The 24,061-nt window shown below is 38.6% G+C and overlaps 3 protein-coding genes across 9 annotated transcripts in view; 1 reads left to right on the top strand and 2 right to left on the bottom strand.

Moving 5' to 3' along the window:
- Nucleotides 1–7,963, top strand: part of LOC113684902 (arylsulfatase B) — an 8,615-nt gene extending 652 nt beyond the window's left edge. For 4 of the 5 annotated variants that reach the window (XM_027202319.2, XM_027202318.2, XM_089183834.1 and 1 more), the window contains 8 exons: nucleotides 950–1,081; nucleotides 1,634–1,793; nucleotides 2,398–2,510; nucleotides 2,814–2,966; nucleotides 4,141–4,389; nucleotides 5,009–5,153; nucleotides 6,098–6,373; nucleotides 7,130–7,963. In XM_027202319.2, the coding sequence (XP_027058120.2) occupies nucleotides 959–1,081; nucleotides 1,634–1,793; nucleotides 2,398–2,510; nucleotides 2,814–2,966; nucleotides 4,141–4,389; nucleotides 5,009–5,153; nucleotides 6,098–6,373; nucleotides 7,130–7,458 (1,548 nt within the window). In that variant the 5' untranslated portion in view covers nucleotides 950–958 and the 3' untranslated portion in view covers nucleotides 7,459–7,963. Of the gene's footprint in view, nucleotides 1–34; nucleotides 184–949; nucleotides 1,082–1,633; nucleotides 1,794–2,397; nucleotides 2,511–2,813; nucleotides 2,967–4,140; nucleotides 4,390–5,008; nucleotides 5,154–6,097; nucleotides 6,374–7,129 lie in introns of those variants that run through there. The other variant, XM_089183833.1, reaches the window with a different exon arrangement.
- Nucleotides 7,897–17,188, bottom strand: LOC113684901 (arylsulfatase J). The gene is made up of 9 exons (XM_027202316.2): nucleotides 16,857–17,188; nucleotides 16,498–16,666; nucleotides 15,425–15,584; nucleotides 14,455–14,567; nucleotides 13,259–13,411; nucleotides 12,437–12,688; nucleotides 11,699–11,843; nucleotides 10,221–10,496; nucleotides 7,897–9,502 (listed from the first exon to the last, which is right to left on the bottom strand). The coding sequence occupies exons 2-9, from the start codon at nucleotides 16,600–16,602 to the stop codon at nucleotides 9,120–9,122; spliced, it is 1,587 nt and encodes a 528-aa protein (XP_027058117.2). The 5' UTR covers nucleotides 16,603–16,666; nucleotides 16,857–17,188; the 3' UTR covers nucleotides 7,897–9,119.
- A 442-nt stretch (nucleotides 17,189–17,630) lies between these two features.
- On the bottom strand, nucleotides 17,631–22,076 carry LOC113684898 (neuropeptide FF receptor 1). Of its 3 annotated transcripts, XM_089183835.1 has the most exons (3): nucleotides 21,953–22,076; nucleotides 19,962–20,085; nucleotides 17,631–19,184 (listed from the first exon to the last, which is right to left on the bottom strand). In XM_089183835.1, the coding sequence occupies exon 3, from the start codon at nucleotides 19,156–19,158 to the stop codon at nucleotides 18,154–18,156; it is 1,005 nt and encodes a 334-aa protein (XP_089039961.1). In that variant the 5' UTR covers nucleotides 19,159–19,184; nucleotides 19,962–20,085; nucleotides 21,953–22,076; the 3' UTR covers nucleotides 17,631–18,153. The 3 variants fall into 3 exon arrangements, 2 of the variants coding, with proteins under 2 accessions (XP_089039961.1, XP_027058107.2); XM_027202306.2 differs by lacking the exon at nucleotides 21,953–22,076 and having other exon boundaries at nucleotides 19,967–20,171; XR_016180132.1 differs by lacking the exons at nucleotides 17,631–19,184; nucleotides 21,953–22,076 and adding an exon at nucleotides 21,537–21,668 and having other exon boundaries at nucleotides 19,966–20,085.
- Nucleotides 22,077–24,061: the final 1,985 nt, after the last annotated feature.

Genomic DNA, 24,061 nt, shown 5'->3' with positions numbered 1-24,061 from the left:
AAAGTCACGAGCATGTACCTCCAGAGACAGCCCAAGACGAGAAGGTGAGGTAATTTTTGGTCATAAGACTTAATAAATGACACGATAAACGCTATTCTATCTAGGTTATCACGCAGATTTCAAATCGTTTCAGGTTTAAACATTAGTCAGCTATAGTGGAACCTTCGATTGCTCCAAAATTCGGTGAGCCTTGCAATTTGTTAGTGAAGCGTTACACTTACATAATATTTTTCTTGATGTGTATGTTATTGACAGGCCACATGCTAAACGTTTCCCTGATATTGTTCGTCATACTGAGAGCAGCTTACGATAACGCAAGATACATGTAGTTGAAATACTTTGAATTTCAAGGAGAAATGGATGGGAAACCATTGATGTATCGTCACTCACGTGTGACAATACCCCTTTGTAATATCTTCACCCCCTTGCAAACTCGAGGCTGTTGTTCCACCAACCAGACCATCATTTCTAGATAAGGCTATTCTTTTTCATGATGCATCCCACTTTTGTAAGATTTGAGTTTCCTCACAGCCCCAGCATTCCCATCTTTTTCCCATCAGAGTCATGGCTTAACACAGATAGCCCAAGCTTCAGCTGTGAGATGATCATCTTGTGAAATAAGAGTCATGGCAAAAAGATAAGAGTTTGTATGGGAACATTTACAACCGCTCTTAGGAAAAAAAAATACTGTCAAATTCTCAATAATCTCTCATACCTTGCCTTCACAGTGTGTTGCATTGTAGTCTGAACATTTATTATGCTGAAAAGAAGCAATTTTAGCAAGTTATCAATTTCTAGGGTTACTACTCCTAAGAGAAGGACCTTTTCTTATATTTTTGCCATGAATTGTATTGCCAAAGATGATCATCTCACAGCTGGAGCTTGGGCTGCCTGTGGACCTAGCTACAGATATTATTTGTAAAAGTGTTGATTTTCCTCTGACCATCAGCTTAGCAAGATGCAGTTGACTTTGCTGAGCAGAGTCTTCTTAGTATTTGCATTGCTCAGCCATTTGCCATGGTCATGTGCAGCCAAGGAAAGCTCCAAGCCTCATATCATATTCATTGTAGCAGATGACTTGGTAAGACTTGCAGACATGGACCCCAGTGATAGAAAAGACCCAGCCAGGAAATTGGCCATGGGCAAAGGGAGTAGATGGCAGGGGAGAGGGAAGATTTGCATGTAATGGCTTACTTCCTTGAACCATTGCTTTCCTGTTCTCGTTTAATCCCTCTTTAAAAATCCCCAGACAACCATGTAACCTTTTAACCCATTTAGGTTTGATCATGCATAACTCAGGAATGCATATATACAGAAGTTTATCTCCAAATAAGGCTATGAATTATACATGGTTTGTGGGCTTAAAGGTAACAATCTTAAATTTTGAAAATTAGATACTGTAAAGAGACATTTCATTATACATGTAAATTCAATTCATAAGCCCTGTTAAATTTGTCTTTTAACCAATTTTCCTCACACAAGACATTCCCTGTGTGGGGTTGCGAAATACGTAGCCACCTTTAACTCTAAACCTCATGCCTCTTGATCCACACTGATTTTCTCAGTGTTGTGAAACATGTTTTCACGATGAAATAGCAGTTTTGTTTGATCTTTTCTTTTATTTTGCTTTTAGGGTTGGGATGATGTAAGTTTTCATGGGTCTGACCAGATTCCTACACCAAACATTGACAAACTTGCAAAGGATGGTGTTATCCTGAACAATTATTATGTACAACCCATATGCACTCCCACGCGAAGTGCAATTATGACTGGCAAACATCCAATCCATACAGGTTTGTCCACTGCAGTTTCAATCAGCTTAAGTGTGAGCAAAACATTTTGAGGTGCATACATGTATGCACTCACACTTTGGTTTCCTTACATGAAAGGTACTTTCAACAGTACATTTCAAAATCTAGCTAATACTGTAGTTTCATATGTCACACTTATTTCCAATATTTCTTTTTTGCAGTAAATTGTTTAAAGTTAGAAGAAAAAGATAACTTGTTGCATCTAAAGATCTGACTTTTAATTCTCCTCTCTAGCTGCAACTCATTTGTTGCAAATTAATTGTGAGAATTTAGTCTTAGATCAAAAAAAAAACTTCTACCTTACAAGTTTGAGTATTCTCATGACCTGTTTTCTGGATAATGAATGGATATTATGGGGAGAAATGACATATTGATCACTCCTGGCAGTTAAAGGTCTTACCATCTGTTTGAGGGTTGTGCTTTGAAAGAATGTCATTGACGGCAATCACTGACAGTTTTTCAACCCTGAGCCTGGCAATCAGACAACATGGATGTCTAATAATATTTTCCAATAAGTTGATAAATTCTACTTTATGCATGAGCAATAGTTGTAATTTTACATTAAGATAAACTCAACTTTCATTAGGTATGCAGTCTGGTGTTATTTTGGCTGCACAACCATATGGACTGGGTTTGAATGAGACTCTCATTCCACAGTACCTTAAAGAATTTGGATATGCAACTCATGGAGTTGGCAAGGTGTGGCTGGAAGCATTTATTGTTGATAATCATTTTGATGAATTGATTTATTGTCATCAGGCCACCACTCTGATTATTTACCATTTTTCAATATGAAGTCTACAGTGTAAGTCTGATAGGAATACTTGGGAAACAGGGATCCTGGCTGAATATTTAGCAGGATCCTGTGCAAGAGGTTCCTAAATGGCAGAATCCCATTTGAGATACACCTGTATATACCTGGGATCAGGATGGATGAGATTCCACCTCCTATATTTACTTGGGATTTTATTGAGGTTTTTTTTTCTTTTTGTTCACCCTCAGTGGCATCTGGGTTTCTTCAAGTCGGAATACACTCCCACTAAGCGTGGATTTGATTCATTCTTTGGCTATTGGAGTGGTAAGGAAGATTACTGGGATCACTCATCAGATGCCCCTGGCCAAGGGTGGGGATTGGATTTCCATAACAACACCGAGGTTAGTGAATGTGCACGTGAATATTTAATTTTTCTCTCCCAAATGGAATTGTTTGGCAGAAAATTTTTTAAAGGGTGAATAACATCATGCATTGGAATCTTTTTTATTTAACAGGGTCAACATGTGCATGCAAATGTGCTTATCCCTGGATCAATTGTTATCCAGTTAACCCTATGGCCCCTAAGAGTGACCAGCATATAATTTCTCCATACAACATCACCCCTGAATCACACATTTAAGTCATGAGAATAAAGGAAATGATCACCAGTTTAAAAAGCTCTTGATTGTTCAACAAACTCTCATTGTCAGTACCATAGGAAAATGTACAGAGAACAGTATGGAGAATATGCATACTGATGTTAGGGTGTAAGAAGTTAATCCAATTCAGCAAGCAGTGGAGGGATACAATATAATTTAGCTCAATTTCAGAAAGAAATACTTGCAGTGATAAAAATGGCTTGTTTAAACCTCATTACATAAATAGATGAATTTAAAAGTCCAGTTGGTAAATTAGAGTTGATTCACTTTTACCTTACAAATATGAATACTCAGGGCTGGTTACACATTTATTGAATTCACCCCCAAAGTTATTTATTGACCCAGCTCCTCCATTTTAAACATACTGCAAATCTTAAAGTGAAAAAAAAAAAGTTTTAATCTAATCACAAATTGCTTGCCAAAGGGAAGATCTTAGGAACAAATAAACATTATTCTTTATTTGTTCACAAACCCAAAACTCTGTTAATTGCTTTCATAAGGAGGATTAAGGAATTCAAATTATTATAAGTGAACCCTTTCACTCTCAAGATCTCATTAGAAATTCTCCTAACTGTATGTTGTACAATTTTAATGATGTGAGGTGGGAGAATTTGGTATTGGATCAATTAATAATTCCCTAATTGATATTTTTCTTTCTTCTCATGACTTTTTGGCTTGATATTGTGTCAATATTATAATTATTAGGAGAAATCCTATCTTGGTCACTCATGGGAGTTAAAGAATTAAGCAAGAATTGGCAGGGATTTCAAGTGTAATAGGCAGCTGTGCCCTGGTGAAGGGAAGACAGGCTTTAGACAGCATTAAGGGGTCTTATGGGCTGCCCTAGACTGTTAGTAACTGGCTTTTGGTAAAAACTCTGAAAATAGTATTGAGAAGAATGTCTACTTTTATTCAGAATGAATTTACCAAATGGGGCATGTACAGCACTGAACTGTTCACCACTTTGGCGGTTGACATCATACAGTCACATAATCATTCCAAGCCTTTGTATCTGTACCTACCCTATCAAGCAGTACACAGTGCAAATGGAATACAGCCCCTTCAAGCCCCTGAGAAACTAATCAAGAAGTTTAAGCACATTGAGGATGAGCGAAGGAGGATCTATGCTGCAATGGTTACTGCCTTGGATGATTCTGTTGGAAAGGTAAAAATAGGGAACTATCTCATAAGTAGTCTCCTTGGTAGCCATTGTGTAGTCTTGTCACGCAACTTGTTTGAAGGGAGAGAAAAGGCGTTGCATGACACGACTGAGTAACGACTACACAAGAGCTTGTCTCCATTTTGTTCATGTTAAAAATTATGGCTAAATGTTTTCAAGTTTGATATTTGCAATTCTTTGAGTATACTTTATCATTAGGTAGTAAAAGTCTGTTCTCGAGTGGCTCATCCAGTCGGGGCTTTTTTTTGGTTTATGTAACATAAGGCGACTACTAGTACTGCTTCTCTCCTAAAATGGATGTTTAGTTTATCGCAGGCTACCACCCCTTTCTTTCCTTTCCTCTCCCCCCCCCCCTTTACTTCCCTGGAATTTTATTTGGCTTCCCATATAAACTCCTGGGTGGGGAGGGCCACTTTTGATACTAAACTGTCTTGCCCAACAACACAACACTATGACGTCTCGAACTCGGGTCCTTCGATGCGGACTTCAGCGCTCACTTTTTCATCCTGTACTATCCATTCCTTGGTTGTTCCTTCTTAAATTATGGCCTCTCAAAGTGTTTTTTTTACTTAACCAAGCTGATGTTTTTCTCTCCTGTATTTAGGTAGCAGACGCCTTGGTAGCGAACGGTTTGTACAATAACTCTGTGATCGTATTCACTACAGACAATGGTGGCCCAGCGAACGGGTTTGACAAGAACATGGCATCCAACTTTCCTTTGCGTGGAGTGAAAGCTACTCTGTGGGAAGGTACATGCAATTTTTGCGGTGTTTCACACAATAAAGTCCCAGTTTGAAATTGACAAAGGCAAAATTTATTTTAGGAAAATTTAAGGCTTTTGAATCTTAGGCTGAAATCTGACCAGGTAATGTCGTTCTTTGATATTCTTCGGTACCCCTTTAACCGCTCATTGTGACATGTTTCATGCATGATGAGTGCCCTCACATTTACAAGTATAGTCGCGGCTTTTTTATGGCCGTAGCTAGCTTGAGAGATGAATTGTCTGTTTTTGTGAAGAGAAGTTTGGTGACTGGGAACTGGTTGTTTCGATAAAAGTCATTTTGATACAAGTCGATTGGATACAAACTTAAGTCAATTCTACTCATCCTTGGAATCCTCTTTAGGTGAGTTTTGGTTTATCATCCAGACATTCAATTACTCCTTTCTTAGCATGTATCAAAGTGACTGAAGTTGTATCGAGACGACTTTATACGTGTATCGAATCGACTTTGTGTATATATTGAATTGATTTGTCTCAAAACGACTTTGTAACGAAACGACAGTCACTGTAAACCGATCTACAACTTCCTCTCTTGAAGACCTAATCAAATATTGATAAACACCCACACACCCACTGCAGAATAGGAGACAGCTATCTGTGAAGTCAATTCAACAGGATCTCGTGAATATGATATGGATATTTACAAGGTGGTGTAGATCTTGAGTGAGTTTAGATATTATTTTTATTTCAAAATTCGAGATCCTATTAGACGAACTGACTACTGACGGGGAAAGTTTAAAAAAATGTAAATTCAACTTGTACTTTCGGAGAATGTTAAGATAAGCACCGTGACTTCCTCGGCCTGAAAAAAATGAGGAGGTTGACATTTGTTTTTCTTTATTTTCCACACAAGACAATCCCTATTTAATTTACTCTTGGAAAAGTGGTTTTGACTGTAAATTTTATTCACAGGCGGAGTTCGCGGAGCAGCCTTTGTTCACAGTCCCTTGTTAAAGTCAAGTGGCCGAGTAAGCCTGGACCTGATGCACGTGTCTGACTGGGTTCCTACCTTATATGGTTTGGCGGGAGGAGACACCAGCAAGCTTACTGACCTTGATGGGGTCGATATGTGGGATACCATCTCCAAGGGAGAGAGTTCCCCCCGTCAAGAATTACTGCATAACATTCATCCAAGTGGCGGGGAGGCTGCTATGCGGTATGGCCAGTGGAAGATAGTTGTTAATGCAAGTAAGTGAACATTGAAATATCAAGCCTTTTATACGCGTACCATCCATCATTAGGAGGAACTGAACTTAAATGCTGCTTCGCCCAACGTTTTTTTTATTATACAATGGCTTCACTTGTTCAGCTATCATCCTCAAAAGGGTTTAAACCCCACAGATGTTTTTGTTTTAGGTTATTGTTAAGCTTTTCTGAACCTGACTTACACATGAAACTTTCAATCAATTTTTCCAGTCACTTGTTAACCCTTTAACTCCCAAGATCTGATTGTGAATTCTCCCTTTTAGCTGCTAGACATTTCCTTGTAAATAAGTTACAGGAGTTTGGTGTCAGATGGAGATAACAACTTCAAAAACTTCTCATGACCTGTGTGCTGGATAATGTGTAGATATTATAGGGGAGAAGTTACTTGTTAATCACTTCTTGGAGCTGAAGGGTTAACTATAACATCAAACGATAATGCGATTGGGAGCTTCCAGCGCATAATGCGACCCAAATTTTTTTTTCTTCCGGCCTCTCTTACCAGTCATAGATAGACTCGCGAATTCTTACTGAAGGTAACTAGAGTCAAGGGTGTGTCGAGGCACAAGATGAAGACAGGCGCGCGAGGAGTGACCCACGTTCCTATTCTCACGCCTGACTTAAACTTGTTTCCCCCTTACGCGCTCGTTTTGCGCTAGCCAGCTCAATTGAGTTATGTAATTAAACCCATGTCTTTTGAGCAGAATAGAAAGAGCTAAATGCATTAATTATATATTGCAGGCAAAGGCTGGAATGGATGGTATCCTCCACCCGAATACGAGAAATCAAACATCTATAACAACACCTTAAAAAACGCAGCGGTGAAATGCGACCAACCGCCCAGTGACCCACCAACATGCACCAAGTCTGAAGGACCTTGCTTATTTGATATCGAGAAAGATCCTTGCGAGTATGTAAATCTGGCGAGTCAACACAACGACATCGTTCAGGAACTGTTGGCAAAGTTGGAGAAATACAGAAAATCTAGTGTTACGCCCAGAAACCAGCCTATAGACCCTAAGGCGAATCCAATATATCATGGTGGAGCTTGGATTGCATGGGACGATTAGAGTTATTCTTGATCTAGTGTTCTGAATCCTAATCCAAAGTAACATTTTTCTGGTCGGTCGTTGTAATAGCTTTTATTTGTTTTAAGACACTCAATTGAAATACGCTGCTTTGCTGCAGAAAAAAATTTGGACTTAGAGATTATATGGAGAGTTAAATTGTGGCAAACTCTAGATGTTGTAGAATAGCTCACCTATCAGTAGCTGACGACACACGCCTTTACTATCTATTAGCCTCACTAACGCCGACATGTTGGGCCAAAATGAGCATCATGTTTTTCATTGTCACATCAAAGCATTTGCTGAACTGAAAGACAGCCGAGTTTGGATTGGAAACTAACGCGAAAGTATGATCTAAGAAAATAACGATGATGTGGGTTAGGGTAGGTGGGATAATTTTTGTAGGTTAACGATTTTTAAAAAACCACTCAGAGGCGGAAATATTTTCGAGATTAAGAATTTTAATCAGTTGGTGGATTTAATAAAGACAAAGTGTTGGAAAGTAAAATTTGACTGAATAAATGTGTGGCAATTTGAAGTTAGCTCTGAAGTATCTTGGGTACCAAAGAATTTAGCCATACTAAAATGATTATTACATTATATTAGTCAACTAAGAGATTTTTACCACAAGACCTTCAAAATCACCCCATAAATTATTGAATCACCTCCGTCTGCTAATTTACACGCTGCTTTTTAGTTATTTTTAATCCTTCCCTTCATTATTTTACTGTTTTTATGCTTGGATCTAATTTCTTCCTGGTTTTCCGCACGTAAGACTAACCAACCCTCAATAATTAGATTCCCTTGTTTATCAATCTCGCGACTCAGTACCAAAAGGGATCATTCCATTCCATCTGAACTGCTGCTGCATTTAAACCCAACCTCCCAGAGGTGATTCACATATAATTCTCCATCAGGAGCCCATTACCCGGAGCTTCCATCTTCCATACTTACCCTCTGAGTCAACCCTGTCCCATATCTTTTTATTTTTAGAAGCACCCCCCACGGGGTTTTTCGCGGGTGTTTACATAATAGCCAATCATAAGAGAGCTGTGGTCCTCTACTGTTTACGTCTCCTGCAGAGAAGGAATAGAGGTCTGCCTTCGCCTTTGGCCGCCACTTTTTTTAGGGTGTTATGCGAACATCGCCGTGTTTTCGCGGGAAATTAAAGAACCCCCCACATATCTCAGTTCTAAAAATAAAAAGATACGGGACAGGGTTGACTCAAGGGTACAATTGGTATGGAGGCTCCGGGTAATGGGCTCCTGTTCTCCATATAGTATCCATACATTATCCAGCAAACAGGTAATGTGAATACATAAACTTATTAGGTAGAAGTTGTTATCTTGATCTAACGCCAAATTCTCGTAAGTAATTCGCAAAGAAATGTGTAGCAATTAGAAGGGAGAATTAGCAATCAGATCTTGGGAGTTCAAGGGTTAACTTCCCGGACCCGAAGAGAGACTTTCATGAGATGCACAGCAACGTGGCAATTCTTTGTTTTCCATTAAGAGATGTTTGCCCATGGCTTTTGGTAAAGATGAATTTGAAAGACGCAATCACGTTACCGAAGGAACCAAATTACAATCATTTCTGCCTTAATTCTTTTAAATCCCCACCCACAACCCGCTAAGTGACGATCAACCACACTGAGTGTCCTGGCACTACTCCTCGCAGTTCTCATTTGGTTTCTCGTCACACCACGCTGTCCACACGCCATCATGGAATTTGGGATCCGCGTTCTTGTCGTAGGGTTTATTCCTAATCGGCACCATAGTCGCTTTGTACTTCTCCAGCAATTGCAACATCATTTTCAGCACGTCCTTCTCTTTCTCAGCTACGTTAGTGTACTCACATGGATCGTCTTGGATGTTGAAGAGGCATGGCCCGTCCTTGACGCCACACTTTGTGGGCTCAGCTGGCTGCGGTCCGCACGTCACAACTGCGTTTTTCAGAGAGGGAAGGGAGGTGGTGAAATTGCGCGGTGATCGTGCGTTTTCCTCGATCCCCGGCGGTGGGTACCATCCGTCACGACCACCACCGTCAGCTTGACAGAAGTAAAATTGTATTATCAATAATCAATAAAAGTGTAACAGTCAATAACAGTACAATAACTTGCCAATCAAGCTAAAACTTTTACATCTCTCTTACCCTATTTCTAAACACAACGCCTATAACATAGACAATCCTTGCAGAGTGTAGACCCCTCGTTGCAAATAAACTAAGCCCTAGCGCGTTGGTGCGATAACGAAACGGTAATTAGGAGAGGCCTCTCCTGACAACTTTGGTCCCATTTCAATGCCAGACAGTAGGTGTGAAGTGTCATAGTTCTAAGGTCTGGCGTGCAACAACGGTTAGAGTTGCCTGGGCATTGAGTTCCAGGTTAAAATTAACGCCCTAATTTCGGTACCCATATTCTCCATGCCCTTCTCTATACAATTCTTTTGGTACTGACAAGGAGAATTTGTTTAACAATCAAAGTTTCTTAGTTCGGTGATCATTTCCCTGTATTCTTATCATGTCAATGAGTGACTCAAAAGCAGTACTGTAAGGAAAAAGTAGATGCTAGTCACTCTTAAAGTTTAAAGGGTAAAACAGACTCACAAACTTAGGAAACGCTGCCTTGGTGCAACAAATCCACGCAAAACCTGCAGCCCAGGCATGCCGTTTCAACCTCAAGATGATGGAGAGTTTGAGTCTTCCGAGCTCCTAAAAAGACCGTTTTACAGCATACGTTTAGGATATCACGAGAACACATTTCTCACTTTCATTCACCAACAGTTTCCATTGTTCATATCGCAGCGCAGATGCCCACGTCACTGGGTCAATGTTATGCACCAATTCCTTTCGAGGAGACTTCTCACCCTTGGACAAAGAAGGCCACATATCGTACCCATCTATGTTAAGGAGCTTCTGCACGTCCCCACCCGCACGCCCGTAGAGCGTAGGGAGCCAGTCTGACAGATGCATTAGGTCCATGCTCACACGGCCTGTGGATGCCAAGAGGGGGCTGTGGACAAAAGAGGTTCCCCTGATTCCTCCTGACGGATTAAGAGATGATACTAGAACGCTTAGATTTATTATTATCATGATAATCACTACTCTTTGACGTAACGATTCGCTGATTTTATGATAATTTCAAGCACATACAGTAACACCATCCACCAGAATGGCAAAATGAATTTAATTTTCTAAGTTGCAACAATGGCTAAATTTCCCTCATATCCACTGATCGCCATGTATCCATATCAAATTCAGATGTACAAAATGCAATAAGCAGACTGGGGTGTTATTTAACCTTTTACAACCTAATATCAGTATGCACATTCTACACACTGTTCTCTAAACACTTCCTTTCATGCTGGTGAGGAGAATTTCTTGAACAGTCAAAAGTTTCTTTATTTGGTGATCATTTTCTTAATTCTCATGACCTTAACCCTTTAAATCCCAGTACTGTGATTAACGTGAACCTTCTCCCTAAATATCCATGCATTATCCAGCAAACAGATAATGAGAATACTCAAACTTATCAGGTAGAAGCTACTATCTTGATCTAGCACCAAGCTCTCATTACTAAATTACAAGGAAATGTGCAGCTGCTAGAGGGTAGAATTAACAATCAGATCTTGGGAGTTAAAGGGTTAATGACTGATTCTGAGGTGATATTTCAAGGAAAAATTAGATGCAAGTCACTCTTAAGGGTCAAAGGTTATTTATGGCTCCTTTTCTAGAAGGAGACCACAGAGTAACCCTTCATGCCACTACAAATCTACAATATACACTCAAAATGTTTTGTGTAGTTAATCTATCAATTGAAAATGGATGTAAGATATCTGTGGGTTACAAATTACTTAGAATACATAAATCTTAACCTAGCATCTGTTTTCTTTTCATATCATTCCTGATTCACATATTAATTAAGGTCAAGAGAATAACAGCATTGATCATCAACCAAAGAAACTTGAGAGTGTTTACTCTTTAACCCCTGAGAGTGACTAGCATCTAATTTCTCGTTACAATACTACCCCCAACATCACACATAAGGTCACAAGAAAAGAAAATGATGACCAAGGATAGAAGCTCTAGATTGTTAAACAAATTCTCCTTGTCAGCACCTTAGAAATGTATAGAGAACAGTATGGAGAATATGCATACTGATGTTAGGGTATTAAGAGGCTAATAGTACATTCTATATCCTCCATCATCATCTTATCATAATCATTTATAATCATTCATTATTCACCTTCCCACAAAGTATACTTGGTTCCTCTCAGTGGATAATTACAAGCTGTGTTCCGACTTACACCATTGGCTGGTCCACCATTGTCTGTACTAAACACAATGATGGAGTTATCATACATTCCTCTTGCCCTGAGTGTGTCAATTACCTAATGATGTTAAAATCTTTATTGACTCAGTATGTATAAATTGGAAGAAGTGGTGACTTTACAGTAGGTGCAGTGGTCTGGAGTCAGACCCGGCTGGGTCACTGTGTTGTGTTCTTGGGGTAAACACTTTTCTATGACAGTGCTTCTCTCAATCCAGATGTGTAAATGGCTATCAGCAAATTCTCAGCATAGTTTGACAGGGGGTACCCTTGTGATGGACTGGCATCCCATCCAGGGTGGGTGTTGTGATACTTTTAGTCACCTCATGCTCTGGAAAAACATGATAAGCTCCAGCTGGATGGATGACTAAAATAAGCTCTAGTACAGACTTTTTTATAGTATGCACACCCCCTGTATAAGAATTAAATCCAGCAAAAAAAGAATTGACAGAAATGGTCATAAGAAGCTTCTTGTAACTCTATACTTTGTTCTTATTTGTCTGAGCACTGCACTAGTATTCCTTTTGTTACAGGATTGAATCTTATCCCAAAGTACAGCATGTATGTCAACCAACAACAAGATCAATCATAGCATAATTTTTGATATACCATATGAAACCATCAATGACTACAGGCTTGCATCGCTCACTTCACCTTTCCAACAGATTGATCCAGTGCTGTAGCCATTGCTGCAAAAACTCGCCGATCCTCATCATGGATGCTGTTGTTAAACTTGTTAATCAGATCCTTTGGTGCTTGAAGTGGTTGGTGTGCATTTGCACTATGAACTGCTTCATGTGCCAGGTACAAAAAGAGTGGTTTGGAGGTGTTGTGTGAGTTGATCAAATTTACAGCATGGTCTGTGAACATATAGGTGCGGTAGTTTCCCCACTGGTTATGCACAGGCTGCAAAATTAACAAAAAGGAATTCTTAAATATTCATTTTGTTTAAAAAAATATGAAGAAGTCATTCTGAAGGAAAGAGACAAGATGGGGTTGAAGAGCTGGATTGCAGGCAAGACATGATGTGGAATTAAGTGTGTTGGAGAAAAATCTGACAGCCTCTATACCTCTTCTTTGAAAATGGAAATGATGATGCAAAGGTGGATCTATGAGGGGAGGGGTGCAGGGGGTATGTACCTCCCCCTGCCCCGTCCCCATGAGATGTCCTGCAGCTTCATGGTAATACAAAATCTGCTGTATCATTTGCTATGTATTCTCAAAAATTCACACCATGTCATTGCCCAGTCATAACCCTGCTTCTTCAGCAGTCAATTAAAACTTATTTCTTAGTGGTGCATCCCCTCTTGCAAAATATCCTGAATCTGCCCCCTATAATGATGATGATCATGATCATGACAACACAATGATGATTAAATATTGTGCAGTTGGAATTTGTAGAGGCTCTCATGAATCACTCTTGGTATGAGATTTTAAATACAAACTTTAAGGAAATTTCAGTGCATGTACATGTACCTCTGTATTGTTCCTTAGGTCCAATCCCCATGACCCATACATTTCAGCTTCAGATTGATCCCAGTAGTCACCAGCACCCAGCCAGTATCCAAAGAATGAGTCAAATCCTCTTTTGGTTGGGGTATAGTCATACTTGAAGAATCCCAGATGCCACTGACAGACAAATTGAGCAAAACATCATGAAACCAAAGATATTTCATAGATTGATTCATATACTCCAAAGCATACTTGCAATTCCACATCAAAAACAACCAAATTTAATGACACACACAGAAATATATCATATAGGATTGAAACATTAAACCAATCTTACTACCTACAGTGAGAAATCACATGATGTTATCTGTTAATAATTCTAACACAATACTTGCAAATGGAGTTTTTAAAACCACTTTCTTTCAACCTTTGCATGTTCTGTCTCTTTAATGAGAAAAAGTAAAAAGCTGGGCCTTTTTCAGAGCTAACCCATGGACTTGGTCCCAGAAGATATTCATATCCATGAACATACATTCAAACCCTAAGATTGTTTTATTATGAATACAATGGCTTCTTAACCCTATCACCCCTATGAGTGACTAACATCTAATTTCTCCTCTCATTGTCATCCCTGAATCACACATAAAGGTCGTGAGAATATAGGAAATGATCACCAAACAAAAAAGCTCTTGATTGTTATATAAATTCTCCTTGTCAGCACCTTAAGAAGTGTATAGAACATAGTATGAAGAGTTTGCATTCTGATGTTAGGATGTAAATAATAATAATAATAATATTAATAATAACTTTATTTAAGTGTCAGTGTATTTAGCACTGCTGTGCTAATTGGGGACACTGTAAATAAGGAAACAAATATCGTAAATGAACAGAAACTCGTTAAAAACCCCAACTGGTAGGAGGCAGACCAGTTGGCTATTTACAAAGCGTGCAGGAGTTGAATTCGGGGCCACCGAAGACAAATCCATCCAGTGGCAGGGAGGAGGACTTGAACCCGGGACCTCCGGCTTACAAGTGCAGCGCCCTAACCACTAGGCCACACTCGCCTCCTCAAAGGGTTAAAAGGCTTCTATTACTAGTACCAGGCCACTCATTGTCTTATCTTACCCAGTTTTGCATTGCATGCTGTATCATAGTACTCATCAGAAAGTACATGTACTAAGCCTACTCTTATGGTAGATTAGAATTATTCAAATCTGTACCTTTCCCACAGCATGTGTGGCATAACCCAATTCTTTGAGAAACTGAGGTAGCAATTTTTCCTCCAGACCTAACCCAAAAGGCTCTCCACCCATGATAACACTGTGTTGCATTCCTGAAAATGGTCATCATGGAAAAAAAGTTAATCAATAATGGTTCACTGAAAATCTTTCTTACAAAAACCCTCATTCACTTGTGCACAATTTTCTGTCTTTCAATTTAACATTCTTGTTTTGAATATACATGCCAGAAAATTTCATTCTGAAAGCCAGACAGCAGCTCTTCAATAATTAAGGTCCTACCCAGGGCCAAGGTTTCAGATGCTGTTAAATTTGCTTCATATAATCTTAAATCACCCAAGGTGTCCTATCTGAAGTCATTTCCTATTCTAACCCTTGTATAATTCCAATGATCTGATATTTAATTCTCCCTGCTAGCTGCTGCACATTTCCCTATATATTACAGTCATATAGTCAGGAGAATTTGGTGTTACATAAAGATGACAACTTTGACCTGATAGGTTAGAGTATTCTCATTACCTGTTTGCTAGATAACGTATGAATATTATAGGGAGAAGTTCAATGTTAGTCACCTCTGTGGGTTAAAGGAGTTAAAGAGGAGTTAGACAGAGTTGAAGGGTTAACACGCAGTTAGACCATACAATTGATTATTTAAGATAACTTCTGCTTTTGCTGCTTTATAATCTCACCAAAAAATGTAGATACAAAACAATTTTTTTAAGGTTTCCTATATCTGGTGGTTCAATCTATCTGTGAAAAACTAAACTTTAAGTCATCATTCAAATCAGTTAGATATTAAATTTCTTTCTTTCCTTTTTTTTTTTTTCATGATCTATTCAATAAAATTAATTCTCAAACTGGAGCAAGTGAAAAATTTGAACTACAAAAGATATAACTGATAATTGCCTACAGGTGTACACAAGATATTTAACTGGTTGTAGTAGATATTTACCTGTGTGTATAGGATATTTTCCTGTCATGATAGTACTGCGACTTGGAGAGCAAATTGGTGACACATAGTAGTTGTTCAAGATCACTCCATTGTTTGCCAAACCATCAATATTAGGAGTTGGAATTTGCTTTGAGCCATGAAAACTCACATCATCCCAGCCCTAAAAAAATGGAAAAAAGAAGAAAGAACACAACAGCATAAAGATCACTTCCACCATATAATATTTTCATTTTTCCATAATTTCTTTCATTGTTTCATTATTTCTTTCAACTCTTAAACCTCAAGAGGTGATTAACATGCAACTTCTCCATAAAATGTCCATACAATATCCACAAACAGGTGATGAGAAATTATACTCAAATTATCTGGTAGAAGTTGTTTTCTTAATCTTACATCAAATTCCTGCAACCATACAATTTACAAGTAAATGTTTAGCAGCTAAACGGGAAAATTAACAATCAGATCTTGGCAGTGGCAGGGTTAAAAAGTATAGTTCTTTGAATGAATGGGTAGTTTACTTTACAGTAAGGATGTTTAAATATAGCAAATAAAGAAAAACAAAAAAGGAATGTACAACAACTGTATATTTAAAATCAACAAAAAGTAATTATCATGATAAACCTGTAATAATATGTGGTCTTATTACACCTTTTCACTCTACCATCAGTTTGCATATTCTCCATTCTGCTCTCTTTACATTTCCAAGGAGAAATTGTTTAACAATCAAGAGCTTCTTCAACTGGTGATCATTTCTCTCGTTCTTGTTTCCTGAATGTTTGATTCAGGGGTGATATTGCGAGGAGAAATTAGATGCTTATCCCTTTAACTCACGTGAGTGACCAAGACAGAATTTCTCCTTACAATATCAATACAATATCAACCAGATAAGTGATGAGAATAAAGAAAAATATCAGTTTGGGGATAATTACTTGATCTAATACTAAATCCCCTGAACTAACATAATGATTATAACTTAGAATTCTATGGTTGACAGTAAGGAGAATTACAAATTTGATCTGGGAGCTAAAGGGTTATCACTTTTAAGGGTCAAAGGGTTACCTCACAGTACTCACCAAATCATCAGCCAAGATGAATATTATATGAGGCTGACTGATGTTCTTTGCTTGAGCAACAATAACTATGGAGGACAACACTGCTAACTGCAGGATTGCACGCATGGTCAAATATTTTTGGTATATCTCTGCGCAAGCCTTTGATTTGTAGTCGTAGGAGATTCTGTGGCTGCAACGAAAACAATGATTACTATGCCTATTAAATTTAGCTAAACGATTGACTGCCCAGGTACTACCGTACCGGTAGTTCAATCTGAATATGTACAAATGGAAGTGAGCATTAGGACTAAAGCCCGATCAGATTGCCTCTCATTCCAAGCGAGGATCAACATGATTTTGAGGCTATTCGTTAGACTCACCTCACTGCATCATCTCCAGTCGTGAGTGTTATGTGTTACAGTAATAGTCATATTATCATCATGTGATCTGCAGTCCTGGAGACAGGGATTATTTACATTCAGCGTGCATTGCGGAAACTATGTAAGTCCGACAATTTTTACGTCCAGAAGAATGAGCTAATAAACACCATGGGCTTGACGAAAACGCAGCCAAATTTGCGTTCTTTGTTGGTTTAGACTCTCATCCTCGTCGTATCTCAAGAATATTGGGAAGATCGTGAATAACATTGTCGTTGGTCTTCCTCAGGGCAAGCATTGCGTGACATCACGCTGCAAAGGAGTCAGAGTTGAATGATGAAGACTAGGCTCTAGTGGAAGGAAGGCGAGATTAGGCTTAACAGGCGCGCGAAAAATCGCGAAAAAGACGCGGTCACATGATAGACGAATCGAAATCTCCAAACGGGAAAAGGAAATGAATGGCTTTGGAGACGAGAATGGGGGACTGTTTAAGTTAATTTCTATCTCTCCTTCGGATATCTTAGGACGGTATCCTGTCGGGAATCTCGTTAGGAGCAGGCGAGTCACTACCTAGCAACGTCTCTACATGAAAAATGGAGCACGTAAAGAAGTAGCTACAGAGTGACAAGAGTTATGTCTTAATTCAAGTTCATCAGAAAATCCTCGGGAAGAAAAACTTTACAATCAGCCCTTTTATAGATATCCAACACTGTGATAATGCTGGCTTATGTTTCGAATCTTCCTGCATTGGACAAATGGAAAAGCAAGACAATCATATTTTGATGAATTTTAATCAAACTTAATCTTAATCGTCATCGCAAATATATACACACTCAGTGAGGTGCTTACGAGTTCGTATAAATTCTGCATGTTTTATTGAAGGTGAAGAATACATGTAGCTTGTGATAAATTACTGTAGCACCTCTCTGCAAGAATCGACAAGGGATCGTGGCTGCTTTCTTCAGCGATCGCCAGTCAGCGCAGTAACTGCCGCCGGATTAGGCGCTCCTATTTTTCGGGGGAGCGCGTTGGTGCGCAGTTTAAGAGTAAGCGAGCGGGATAACAAGGGGAAAATACCGGTGTTCTATATAATTGCGCCATCTCGACCATCGATTCTTGTGTTCCTAAATGAATATTGTGCTCGCCAGAAAACAGCTTCTTCGCTTGCTGCTAGAAAAGGAAAGTTTTCAGCCGCCATAAGGAGGTTCCCAATAGCGATCTGTTTATCAATGGGACGAATAAAAGTAGCAATATCTATTTGGCTGGGTAATAAGGAAATCAGTTTTATCATCACTGTGCGTTATTTGCCTCCCTTCTCTGAAGGAAACTCAAATCCCTCCCGTCCCTCTTTGGTGCTGGCCCGATTTGTTCTTTTCCGTGCAATTGAGATCGAATCACGCTCTAGGGCAGGATTCACTTTGTTCTGCATCTTTCGACAACAGACAAGATTCCAAAAATGTCGTCTGAAAACACTGCTCTGCAAGCTGTACACAACTGGATTAACAGTGGAGTTAAAAAATACCAGAGCTGATGCAATATTAAAATGAATTGCTCGTAATTTTATAACCCCTGTAAAACCCAAGAAGTAAATGATCAACTCAGGAACCCAACAAAACGCATAAACAACTGTCACAGCGATAACAAGCTTTGTGACACGCCTCCTGTGGCGGAGCAATGCCCTCTGGGTAGCCTCGTTTTCCTGATCCGTAAACCACAGTCGGTACACAACACGAGCGTACAGACAACCCATGATGCCTAAAGGCATTACACCCGCCACCACAGTCCACCCAACTGTGTAAATATTGGCGTAAATATCCTTAGGCCAGCTGTGAACACAACTTTGCAATTCGCTGTTGTAAACTGTGATGAAAAATCCAACTCCGGCCCACAAAAGAGCAAGAAACCAGCTGACAGCAACAAAGAAGACAATCTTTGTCTTAGTGAGTTTACCCCGCTGACTGTGTGGATAAATCACTGCGAAATAACGTTCAATAGCAATGGCAATTAGTGAGAAGACAGAAGTTACCGCACCCACCCACCCAGGAACACCGCCTGTAATGAGTTTACAGAGAAGATCACCAGTCCTCCCCTCTGGGTGATTTAGAGTTGGGGTGATGATGAACTGTATCCCAAAGAAAATACCAACCAGTATGTCTGCGACAGCAAGATTGACAAGCAGATAATTGACAGGTGTCTTCATTGATTGGTTTCGCAGGATAACAAGAATGACGAATGTGTTACCAATGATATCCAGAGCCGCCATTAGGGAAAAGACAATGGAAAAGGCCATATACATAGCCGACATATTTTTTATTAATTCTTTCTTGAGACCTGTGATAAAGAAATAAAAAATAACGTTACCTGCCTATATACACGGCCTTATGAGTTGATTTGGGAAGGAAAATTATAACTGACAATTTGCAATTTGTTCTTTTGCTGAGGCCTACTGTTCAGAATTCGAACTTCACATGAAACGAATGTAAATTGCAATTTTGGTTAAATAAAGCATTTAAAGGTCGACAGTTTGTTAAAACGTCGAGTAGAACTCGTCGTACTAAATACGAATCTACGAATGTGCATGTTGATCGATCCAAATTCAGTTGGACGTACTCAACTGATTCAAATTGACGTCGAATTCAATATGAAGTCAATTCTTACAGTTTGGTTCGTCTCATGTGAAGTTCGCCGTTTTAACCGGGCCAAAGATTTACAATAAACAACAAGTACTCGTCCTTCATCGTGACTGTTCAACAATTAAGGTAGCTATTTTTTATGGCTTACCGAGTCTTATATTATCATATTACTTCCGGTAAAAAAAGATTGACCGCCCTTTGACTCAAAGAAAATTTCCAAAAAAGAAAAAGACCTTGTCCCTAAATGAATAATATATTGTTCTTTCCTGAAATTCTATAAATTCCACACTACCACCCTAAGGTAACACTCAAATCTGGCCATATCCAAGGCTCTTATATCCTGACGGTTACTTTTTGCCTACCGGTTCTTATAAAATCACATCGAGAAATAATAATGGAATTCTGGTGAAGAAACCACAGTCAAAATGTGTGTTTTTTTTCAATGTCCTATCAAAAGCCTTCGAGTTCATCTTACCTTACTTCGTTAGTCTGGGCAATTTTTTAGGATTTTTCGTTTATCCTCGTCTGGGTTTGATGCCTTCTATCAATTTTGGTATTTAGATAATTTCCTCCAGTTTTTTCTCCTTTATAGATGTTTTCTGCCGGATAGAAACAAAACCGAGAATTACCCAAAATATGGTTTGCTCTACATTCTTCCTTGTTGACTTATATCAGGAAAAATGATATCGACTCATAAAGGTTCCGCAGACTCCGCTATAAGATGTCGACTGTCTTCTTTAAACAAGGTGTTTATTTTTCATTCTTAAAGTTTGACATAGAGCACTAACTGTGATGACAAGTTTATGTGAAACGTGAACTCTGCAGCAGATGTTATTCAGTTTTTTTCTTAAAACTGAGCAACAATGAAATTGATTCTATAGAGATTGAGAAAGCCTTAGAGAAATTTGTGCAAGCGGAATTTGCACGCATTATCCAGTTCCATTTAATGTTCCTCTGTAGGCAATAAGCCAACAAATTAAAAATTAATAGTAAGTCGACTTTTAGCTTGAGTAGCTAATCGTGTCCTCTGATAAATTTTCATTTTTGGTCCCACACTTTTCAATTGGAATATACTAAATGATGCAAGACTTAGGCCAGGATGAAGGGAAAAAAAAACTTATGCACGTAAAAAAAAAAAGAGTTTCCGGCAAATTTGAAAAATTCAAACAAACAACTGTTTACACACAGTGCATCGAAGATACTTGAAAATGTCTACAACTGAGATGTTAACTTTGAAAAACGAAATGTAAAGGACGAGTTTTATGAAGGGCGAGATTTAATAGATAATTTAGTCGCTTAAAATTGAAAAATCCGCTTCACAGATAGGTCAAATGAAGCAACGATGTTATAGAAATTCAGTTTAGACCTTCACCGATCCACCAAAGTGGATTACTGCTTATCAAGTTCAAGGTTGACTCTAATTTTTTAATATGAGACAATAGTTCCTGCCAGTCATTGATGCATTTGATTCTTAACAAAAATCACTTTTAGAGCCATCATTGACGTGTAAGGTAGAATAATGTTAATGAAACAAATTAAACTGACCTTAAAGAAAATATATATGAAATCCAATTTCATCTTAAGATTGCAAAAGCCGTGAGAAAAAATAGGGCTCTCAACGAAAAGTCCTATAGGAGTCATTTACCAGCCTAAAATAGAGTATTGGTAATGAAAAACACTCACATGTCATGTCCAATATCACCTCAAGGACATTGCCGCCGTGGGGAAAAAAATGAAGCTAACTTTCCGAGTTGTATTTTTCGTGCTCAACTGCTGGTTAACAGAGCGGCAAGGAGAAGGAAATTAAGGACAAAACAAGTTGCGCTTTTATTTCGAATCACGACAAGTGTACACTTTTGATTTTGCATAAAAACCTTTTGGATTGGCAAAAGGGACCGGCACTAAAGTGATGTCAAGCTTTTAAGATTATAAATCAATATCTCCGTTCGAGTAAACTTCTGTAAATTGATATGTTGTTTTTTAGGTTTATTTCTTAAGGTTCTTTTTTTATCCTTTGCTTTTTTGTAATTTTTATAACTACCTGACTTACCTTTAAATTTTTTGTCTTCTATTGATAAATTGTAAAGCTCCCCTTACTTTGTGTCTCATTCTTTACGAAAAACATATTTTACTTTTTTATCATACAGAATTGGGGTAACTTCGTTATTTTATCCTAATTCGTCGGCAGCAAAATGTTGAAAATAATAGACCCAAAAGTTGTTCATATTTACAAAGAAACACATGTCAGGGGACAAGCGTTTGTCAAAACATTTCCATCTTAGGAAATGATTTTCGAAAATTAATTATAAGCGTTTAACTGACTGGTAATTCCCCGTTGGCTCATTTATCAATTCCTGTAGCGACTAGTCAATATGTCTCATGTCTTATACAAAGAACTAAGAGGTGGGCGGGCAGAAAGATTTGTTTCTTAACCTTTTAACTAGTTCAGCAAAATATAAAGTTTACCTTTTCGCTCAAATTGAGCGGACCTACTCTTGGAAATAATGCAGAATATGAATGTTAGCGCCGCATGTTCAGGGGAAACGGCGTCAGCAATCTTGAAATATCAGGCGTCGGTAACCCCGTAATACTTACGGGAAGGCAAATAGAAAAATATTTTAAAAAGTTGAAGAGGCACTCCCAAAGATATTTCAAGATAGCGTTATACGTACATAATATTGATGCGTGAAAATTTAAAACACCCTCACAACGAGACTTGTATGCTGTTTGTTTTGAAATCATTTGCAGTGGAAGTTTGACAGTTGAATGCAGCCACCGAAGAAAGCTGAATTAAAAAAATAAAATACATTAAAAGTGAACAACAAACATCTCCATAATCGAGATTGTTTAAAGTCTTCCACACATTCCGAATTAGTTGAATTATTTGCAAACGTACGTCGTCAAAAACCAATTTATAGGCTTTTTTTCACAATTTCGACAAGTTGAATGACAGACCGTCTCAGAAGATGTGGCACATCTGCAGAAACGGTCTGACATTCAACTTTTCAGCTTTCTGCCGAAATTGTGAAAAAAAACGCCTATAAATTGGTTTTTAAATGACATTTGTAAATAATTCAACACACTAAGATGAGGTGGGGGGGGGAGGGGTTATCATATGCATTCAGTGCCACTGAAATAGGATTGCGATTACGTAACCGTAGACTACGAGCTGTCTCTCCGTTTCAGCGAAGTCCGTCGTGCACAGAACTCTGGGAGTGAGGCCCACTTCCAAAGTTCGGCGCGGGGCGCGAACATCTATTTTTGTTGCATTTATTTCCTTTTTCGGCTAGCGCAACGGACTTCACCAAAAGGCAGGGACTGTTCATAGTCTAATGTAAACGACTGATAAAGAGAATTTTATGAATGTGATCAGTTTGGTGATTCAAAATCATACCGAAATGGCGTTTTCGCTCCTAAAAACTCAAAGTTGGTAGTCGGTTGTTTCCATTCACTGAACTCAAGGGGCTTTGTGCACAAAGCCATCCGTGACACTTATTTACATAGGCTCGTCTATCGACAAATGTTTGCATTTAGTCACCCGTTCCCTTTTTCATTTTTCCCTCTCCATTTTCATCGATTGAAAAAATTCCCCTGCGAGATAAAGATTCCAAAATCATAACCTGATTTTCCGGGTTATATCCATACGTGTTTTCAGCTTCCCTCGCCTCGACATCCTTCCCGGTCCTTCGGTGACATTATCCTTGCCTACGAAGCACTGAGCAGTGAAGTATATTCGGTACAATTATAATGATGAATTAGTTTAATTGCTCCGATGATTATCGAAATGTGCGCTCTGGTTGGTCGAGGGTTGTGGCATATATCGCTATAATCACCTCGCACGAGATGACAACAGCAGGGGCGTTAAATTAAAAGATGGCTGCCTCGCATTTTGTCATATTAACCTAGGGAGTGATGAACGCGATAGAATGAAATTCATTTCTGAAGAGCACAAAAGATGCCACTATGTTTGACGTAACACTCTTCAAAAGAAAGATATAAAGTTTTTGCTGATTGAATTCAATAAACCTTTTAAATTCTTGTGAAAACTTGTAACAGAATGGTTTCAACAAAAAATACAATTTACATCAGAATTCGAAAGCGCCTGATCAATTATACTATAACAATTATATACTTGCCTCAGGCAGCGTGAATATTGTTAAATGAGCATTAAGGTATACTTAGAAATAGTTTACGGTCAACTCGATCGCCACTGCAAAAAAACTGGACAACACCCTGAGAGTCAACTCGCCACCGGTGGCAAATTGAGTTCTTGACCGTCATTGATTAATGATTACGGCTCTATCTCTCTAAAATTCACCTTGTTTATGCGTACCGTTAATTTTGCATCATCAAAACCAAAAAAATTAACAAAAAGAGATGCAAGCTTTCATATGATGTAAGTTTCATTAGATTTGGTTTCGAACTGCGTTCATAAAAACAAAACTTGCGTTAAAGGTCGTTGTGCTTAACACAAAGAAAGGACGCTAAGCCCCTTTCCAACCGCTCTGAAGAAGGGCTAACGCTCGAAACGTCAGCTTTTTTACCCTTTACGATGGCCAATTTACGTTTTCAACT

The sequence above is a fragment of the Pocillopora damicornis genome, chromosome 10 (genome assembly GCF_964200805.1).
Source record: "Pocillopora damicornis chromosome 10, jaPocDami1.2, whole genome shotgun sequence".
Taxonomy (NCBI): Eukaryota; Metazoa; Cnidaria; class Anthozoa; order Scleractinia; family Pocilloporidae; genus Pocillopora; species Pocillopora damicornis.
The sequence above is the reverse complement of the archived record's forward strand: the minus strand, read 5'-3'. Positions and strand labels throughout refer to the sequence as shown.